The following is a 7,359-nucleotide window of genomic DNA, read 5'->3' as shown; positions in this document are numbered from 1 at the left end:
GAGGGGGGGTCCCAGGCCTGGGCTGGGCATTGGACAGGGGGGAGGGGGTGGGGCAGGCCGAGCCCCGACTGCAATGTGGGCAGAGAGTGCCTTGGCCAGGCTGGCCAGGAGTGCTCAGTCTTGAGTCAGGAGACACAGCCAGGGAGCAGCCACCCTGCCCGCCTGCCACCCTTCTACCACCAGCCGCTTTGCTGGAGGAACAGACGCGGACTCCATCCTGACTCTGCCTGCACAGGCGTCCAGGAAAGCTGCAAGTCAAACACCCAGCGTCGCTGCTGGCCCCATGGTCTCCCGCTGGCCCCATGGTCTCCCACCTGAGAGGCTGACACCCCCACCCCCACCGCCCTGCCCAGCACTTACCGTGGCCGGACTTAGCTGAGCCGTCCCTGCTGTAACCCTCAGCACTGAGAGAAAGGGAGGGAGGATGTGAAGGGCCTGGGCTTTGACCCTCCGGGAGAGGGAGAGAACGTGCTTTGGGGCCCTTGGGCGGGAAGAGCCTCTCGAAACGACTGCCGCGGGCTGACTGGTTTGCCTTCTCCTCCTGGAAATCGCAGAGCCTGCTGCAATGTATAAGTTTCTTCTCTTTGTGTTTTATCGAGATGTTAAATCCTGTGCACAGAGGCAGCCCAGGACCTGATGGCTCTTGGTCCCCAGTTCTCAGCACAGTGACCTTTGACCCCAGCTCGGCCTTCCTTCGCACTGGGACCCAAAACCCAGTTGGAGCCCTCCCTCCTTCACTTTCCCGACTGAGGCCCGTGGCCTCTCTGCAGACCCTTAGTGTATCTGCACGGATCCCGGGGCTGGTCCATTCGCCCAGAGGATGAAGTGCTTGCCTACCTCGGGGGAGGGGGTGGCGGGGTGGTCCTGAGGCCCTCGCAGGCTGAGAGGCTGTGGAGACCGAGGGGGCAGGGGCTGGCGGCTGGCTGGGGCGGAAGCCAGGCAGTTCTGGAAAGCAGGGCCCTGGGTGCTCCCAGTCACCTGTCTTCTTGTCTTGTCTGTAGTACTTCTCCCGGCCTCCAAAGCAAACGATGTTCTGGTGAGGTGGAAGCGTGCGGGCTCCTATCTCCTGGAAGAACTCTTCGAGGGAAACTTGGAAAAAGAATGTTATGAAGAAATCTGTGCCTATGAAGAAGCAAGAGAAGTGTTTGAAAATGAAGTAGTCACTGTACGTACCCCCCCACCACGAACCACAGGCTGCCTCGTTATTTAGACTTCTGCTGACCCAGGGAAGCACCACTTCTCAGAGATTCAGCTTAATTAATTAGCCTATTTACTTACCGATGAGGTTGACACAATCCCAGTTCTACAGATGAGGAAACAATTTAGGAAAGTGACTTAATCCACCCACTGATCCACCCTTCCCTACAGCAGGTGAGTGCGGCCGGAAGTCAGCTCAGACCCCACTGGACTTTCCTCAGGTCAGACAAGGCCCACATACTGATCAGACAGTCCCACACACACGCCGCCCAGCTTGCGGTGACTTTCAGAGAATTTCATGCTTTTAATGGAGACCTTAAAAAAAACTTGAAAACAGAAACGTCCTCTCTGGGATGCCACATAGTAAGAAAATCATAATCCATGCTTGGGATTACATAAATGATTTGCTTCACATGTGACTGTGTGTATGCTCTAAATAACACAAGTAAGAATTTGCTATTTTATTTATTTATTTTTTGTATTTTTTTGAGACAGAGTCTCACTCTGTGGCCCAGGCTGGAGTGCAGTGGTGTGATCTTGGCTCACTGCAAGCTCCGCCTCCCGTGTTCAAGTGATTCTCCTGCCTCAGCCTCCCGAGTAGCTGGGACTACAGGTGCCTGACACCACGCCTGGCTAATTTTTTTTTGTATTTTTAGTAGAGACGGGGTTTCACCATGTTGGCCAGGATGGTCTCCATCTCCTGACCTCATGATCCACCCACCTCGGCCTCCCAAAGTGCTGGGATTACAGGCGCGAGCCACCGCGCCCAGTCTAAAATTGATTCTAAATTAAATGTTGACCTGTTTCTCTAGTATAATTTTTAATGTTTTTAAAATTCTAGTTTCTTAAATACCTATCTATAACTCTTCTGAAATAGACGATTTTAATACAACTCAGAGAAATCCTAAAGGCATGTGAAAAGTGTAAAATTTTCAAAGTATTTTGCCCTAAATTTCATTTTTCAAACTTCCTGGTACAGAAAATTGTTTTCATTTACTACTTATGACATTATTCAAGTTGTTAGAAGTCCAAATATGATCTTGGGATATGCCATTTTTTATACATTTTCTTTCTAGGCTTCAAGTCTGAATAATTCTCCTAATTTTAGATACTCCTACTCCAAACTAAGCATCCCCACTCCCTACACAGGTACATAGCTTTAAAATTCAACTCGGTTTATAAAAAGTGAAAAGGTGATGTGACTTCTATATCACATGCTTTTGTGGAGGGTGGCGTGGAGATTGGCCCTAGGAGGGAAGGGCCACATTAGGGGCTGCGTGTGGCGGGTTTGTGCCACGTCACAGACTCCGGCTTTCCTCAAATACGTGGTGGTAAGCACATGTTGAGTCATTTGTCTTACAGATACATCTAGTTACTACACATTTAACATAAACAATTAGGCTGTAGAACAGGACAACTGTACACTGTTTCAAACACTACTGTCCTGTTAGGTGAATAAAATCAACATTTTCTTACCTGCAAGTTCATCTACAGGAAAGAATATAGAAAAACAAATGTCCCATTTGTAACATTTTTATGTTTTAATTCTAAAGGATGAATTCTGGAGACGATATAAGGGTAAGCGGTTTCCTCCACCTCCTCAGAAGTATTAATTCCTCGGGATGAGGTGAGGGGTGGGCTTAGGACGCTTCATGACCCTAGGTCAGCGGATGCCAAGCCTTTGGCTCCAGAACCCATGATGTCTCTCCAGGGAAGGGCGCAGCTCGGACTCTACCCAAGGACCAGGTCAGGAAGCCCCCGGGCTCTTCCCCCAGGGCCACAGGCAGCGGCCAGTTTGTCTTGCCCAGCGTCTGGGTAGTTTCTGGGCACGCTGGGACACAGGCCATAGGCCAGGAGGCCCCCCGAGAGCAGCTCCTCCATCCACTGGCTCCTGGGTCCGGCTCCTGTGCTCCTCCAGCTGCCTGGCTCCTGGGCTCCTGGCCCTGGGCTCCTCCAGCTGCCTGGCTCTGGGCTCCTGGTTCCTGGGCTCCGGGCTCCAGGGTTACTGGCCCTGGCTCCTGGGCACCGGGTACCTTGGTACCTGGGCTCCTGGGCTCCTGGTTCCTGGGATCCTGGCTCTGGGCTCTTGGGCTCCCTGAGCGCTCCTGAGTCTGGCTCCTGGTCTCCTGGGCTCCAGGGCTCACCCCTGGCTCCTGGGCTCCTGGCTCCAGGGCTACTGGGTCCAGGGCTCCGACTCCCTGGCTCAGGGCTCCTGGCTCCTGGTTCCGGGCACTGGGCTCCTGGGCTCCTGGCTCCTGGGGAGCCTCATGCTGCAGCAGGGTCAGAACCCGTCTCAAATTTTGGAAAGTGATGGCCCCCATGGAGACTTTGGTTGCGGGACTCCTCCCAAGGGAGGAGTTCTAGGTGGGCAACTGCAGAAGAGCATGGGACAGAAGTGACGCAGACGGAGACCCACAGGGCTGGGGGAGGCCTGGGAATGAGTCAGCAAAGAGCTGCAGCCACCACCAGACAAGCATGGGGACAACTTGGCACAGAAGGAAGCGGGAGAGGCCCGGGAGGCCAGAGAAGGGCTGACCGGGCGGGACAGAGCAGGCCACATGCAGAGGAAGAAAGGGTGCCCAGCAGAGCAGGAGGCACCAGCAGCCAGCCCTATGTTCTGAGCAGGAGTATCCTGGGGGCCAGGCGACAGCATGGGGAGCAGCACGAGTGGGCTCAGTCCCCGTTCCTGCCACCCCCTGCCCCCCAGCCTCCTCCTGCTCAGGTCCCCATCTCTGCCACCTCCCCCTATCCTCCTCCTGCTCAGGTCCCCATCCCTGCCGCCTCCCCCATCCTCCTCCTGCTCAGGTCCCCATCCCTGCTCCACTCTGTCCTCCTCCTGCTTAGGTCCCCATTCCTGCCACTCCACCCTCCTCCTGCTCAGGTGCTCAGGTCCCTGTCCCTGCTGCCACCCCCCACTCCATCCTCCTCCTGCTCAGGTCCTCGTTCCTGTCACCACCCCCATCCTCCTCCTGCTCAGGTCCCTGTTCCTGTCACCACCACCCCAACCCCCACCCTCCTCCTGCAGGTGGCTCCCCGTGCATCTCCCAGCCCTGCCTCCACAACGGATCTTGTCAGGACAGCATCTGGGGCTACACCTGCACCTGCTCCCCCGGCTATGAGGGCAGCAACTGCGAGCTGGGTGAGGCCCCGGCCGTCCCCTTCCCCCAGGGCCTCCCTGGGCAGGTGGGCCTCACATCCTCGGGCAGGGTCCCAATGGGCCCCTCCTGGGGTGTAGACACGAAGGTGCCTGTGTGAACCACAATTTGGCTCACCCCAGTGGATTCCTCTCATCCCAACCAGATTCTCCTCCGGAAACGACACCCGGCGGGGCTGGCAGAATTCTGAGCTGCCCCTTCCAGACATGTCCCCCATACTTTTCATGGCATGGGCCCCCTCTCCTCCCCACCCCGCCTCCACCATTCACAATCTGCTCACAGGCTGGGGGTCACACACAGGCACCCTCAGGGCTGGACCTACCCCAGTGGGAGACTGCAGACCAGGAAGACGAAAAGCACATAAACAAATAGCCTTAAATACCCGCCAAATGTCAGTGTCCACAATCGCCAACTACAGCAACAAGTGTGCTCCGTCCTCAGCACCACTGGTCAACTGGGAGCCCGTTTCTCTGGGGAAAAACCTTCCTTCCAGCCCAGCCTTCTCCTCTGAAATCTGGATTTCTGCTCCATCTGCCTCCTTGATGCCTCAGCTAGTGCCTTCACAGACATCCCAAATTTACCACGCACCAAAGGGGGCTTTGACCTTCACCCACCTGCCCCTTTCTTAATCTCCTCCGTCTGGGTGGAAAGCCCCCATCCCAGCTGCTCGGCCAGCACTGATGTCTCACTAACCCCTCCCATCCCACGACCCCTCCTCAAAGCAGCACATTAAAGGGAACAGCCAATGCAAGCCAGCAGGGAAAACAGGCGCGTGGGTTATAGTCCACGTGGAAATACATCCAGGGCCACATTTTCTAAGGACAAATGGAAGTGCCGTCACTCATGGAGTCTTTTTTAAAAATTTTATTTATTTTTTTGACAGAGTCTTGCTCTGTCTCCCAGGCTGGAGTGTAGCGGCATGATCTCAGCTCACTGCAAGCTCCGCCTCCCAGGTTCACGCCATTCTCCTGCCTCAGCCCCCCGAGTAGCTGGGACGACAGGCACCTGCCACCACGACAGGCTCATTTTTGTATTTTTAGTAGAGACAGGATTTCACCGTGTTAGCCAGGATGGTCTCCATCTCCTGACCTCGCGATCCACCCACCTTGGCCTCCCAAAGCGCTGGGATTACAGATGTGAGCCACTGCGCCCGGCCTCACTCATGGAGTCTTTGTTTAATATGCACATTCCTGAAATATGGAAGTGTGGCAAACACTGACACAAAGGGCAACGGTCTGAAGAGAATGAGGACACATGGACCAAAACACCAGAACTCTGTGTGCAAGGCTGTGATCAAATGCCTGTTTCCAAGGCAGCATTTCTGGTCTCTCTCTTTTTTTTTTTCCTTTTCAGCTAAAAATGAATGTCACCTGGAGCGGACTGATGGGTGTCAACACTTCTGCCTCCCGGGACAGGAATCCTACACGTGCAGCTGTGCTCAAGGCTACAGGCTTGGTGAGGACCGCAAACAGTGCGTTCCCCACGGTGAGTGCTCAGACCACAGCAGCCTCCAGCTTCCAGTGCCAGTGACCCTGTCCACATCCTCCTCCCTTCTTCTGTAGTACTGGGTGAAGCCCACAGATTTGTGATAAGGAGTTGCCACGACTCAGAAGGTGGTCCGCATCTCCATGCTGGAGCAATGGCAATGCTAGAAAGTGCAGTTTCTGTCACTTGTGCTTGCTCAGACCACTCTGAGCTAAACCATGAGCGCTGTGGGGGGTGGTTTAACTCCAGTCTGCGTGTCTGTGTGAATTATTGCACATTCATCAGCATTAAGGATACGATTATAATGGTTAGTACCACAGCCGGAATTATGCAATGGTTAACACCATAGACAGAGTCTGATATTCACTGGGAAGGCGCTGATTTTTATTCTCATGTTGCTGCTGCAAATGCAGACCAGTGTGCCTGCGGGGTGCTGACCTCCGAGAAGCGTGCACTGGATCTACAGGACCTCCCGTGGCAGGTAACAGAGAGCTCTCTGCGTGCTTCAATTTATTGTTATGACTTTCACTTTACGTCATTTCCTAAATAGAAATGTAACAACTAAGTGAATCAGTCATCCCGACTTCGATGGGCTATTATTGACTGCATTGACTAACCTCTATTCACACTTCAAAGTATTTTCTAATGCCAGGTTCATAACTTCAGCTGTCTTCATTGCTTGCCCCAAATACAAAAGGATAGTATTATTTACAGCCCCCAAGACCTTTCCTCTGCAGTTCCCAACTGTTACCAATGTCATTTTTCTCAGAACATAAGCATCTTGAAGTCACAGCACGTCTGGGAAGTGCTTCAGCGATGGGCTGCCCCAACCTGGGGACCTGGGTGTTGCCACAGAGCGGCTGAGCGGCAGCTCGAGCACCAGCTCAGGCACCGACTCTGCTCTCGACTGCTGGCCTGGCTGGCATTCTAGCTTTGTTATTTTGCTCACTAAATTTCTCTGGTTTGGCATTCATTTTTGTTCTCCTCCTTTTCCCTTCCTTGGCTGATTTAGAACTTAACCATTCACTTGTTTTGGGGAGTTTTTTTGGTTTGTTCTGTTTTCTTTTGAGATGGAGTCTCGATCTGTCAACCAGCCTGAAGTGCAGTGGTCCAGTCCCGGCTCACTGCAACCTCTGCCTCCTGGGCTCAAGCGCTTCTCCTGCCTCAGCCTCCTGAGTAGCTCGGATTACAGGCATGCGCCACCACGTTCGGCTGATTTTTATCTTTTTTTTTTTTTTTTTTTTTGAGACGGAGTCTCCGCTCTTTCACGCAGGCTGGAGTGCATGGCCGGATCTCAGCTCACTTGCAGCTCCGCCTCCCGGGTTCACGCCATTCTCCTGCCTCAGCCTCCCGAGTAGCTGGGACTACAGGCGCCTGCCACGTCGCCCGGCTAGTTTTTGTATTTTAGTAGAGACGGGGTTTCACTGTGTTAGCCAGGATGGTCTCGATCTCCTGACCTCGTGATCCGCCCGTCTCGGCCTCCCAAAGTGCTGGGATTACAGGCTTGAGCCACCGCGCCCGG

General features: G+C 54.0%; 1 protein-coding gene and 2 long non-coding RNA genes across 5 annotated transcripts in view; 1 reads left to right on the top strand and 2 right to left on the bottom strand.

Annotated features, from left to right (window-relative positions):
* LOC108521815 (uncharacterized) overlaps nt 1–1,723 on the bottom strand; it is a 3,408-nt gene extending 1,685 nt beyond the window's left edge. Inside the window, exons 1-4 of the long non-coding RNA XR_001883287.1 lie at nt 1,279–1,723; nt 979–1,122; nt 361–888; nt 178–248 (exon numbers count right to left, since the gene is read on the bottom strand). This is a non-coding gene — a long non-coding RNA (uncharacterized LOC108521815). The remainder of the gene's footprint in view (nt 1–177; nt 249–360; nt 889–978; nt 1,123–1,278) is intronic.
* Nucleotides 1–7,359, top strand: part of PROZ (protein Z, vitamin K dependent plasma glycoprotein) — a 17,769-nt gene that overhangs the window by 2,650 nt on the left and 7,760 nt on the right. The window contains exons 3-7 of one of the 3 annotated variants that reach the window (XM_017861782.1): nt 1,002–1,165; nt 2,751–2,775; nt 4,223–4,336; nt 5,706–5,837; nt 6,251–6,318. In XM_017861782.1, the coding sequence (XP_017717271.1) occupies nt 1,002–1,165; nt 2,751–2,775; nt 4,223–4,336; nt 5,706–5,837; nt 6,251–6,318 (503 nt within the window). The remainder of the gene's footprint in view (nt 1–1,001; nt 1,166–2,750; nt 2,776–4,222; nt 4,337–5,705; nt 5,838–6,250; nt 6,319–7,359) is intronic. The other 2 variants (XM_017861784.1, XM_017861785.1) reach the window with 2 other exon arrangements.
* The window catches only part of LOC108521816 (uncharacterized), an 8,227-nt gene continuing 7,071 nt past the window's right edge, over nt 6,204–7,359 (bottom strand). The window contains exon 2 of the long non-coding RNA XR_001883288.1: nt 6,204–6,379. This is a non-coding gene — a long non-coding RNA (uncharacterized LOC108521816). The remainder of the gene's footprint in view (nt 6,380–7,359) is intronic.

Source organism: Rhinopithecus bieti, unplaced genomic scaffold (genome assembly GCF_001698545.2).
Source record: "Rhinopithecus bieti isolate Rb0 unplaced genomic scaffold, ASM169854v2 scaffold_62034, whole genome shotgun sequence".
Lineage (NCBI taxonomy): Eukaryota > Metazoa > Chordata > Mammalia > Primates > Cercopithecidae > Rhinopithecus > Rhinopithecus bieti.
Note: the sequence above shows the minus strand (reverse complement) of the source record. Positions and strands in the feature narration are given on the sequence as shown.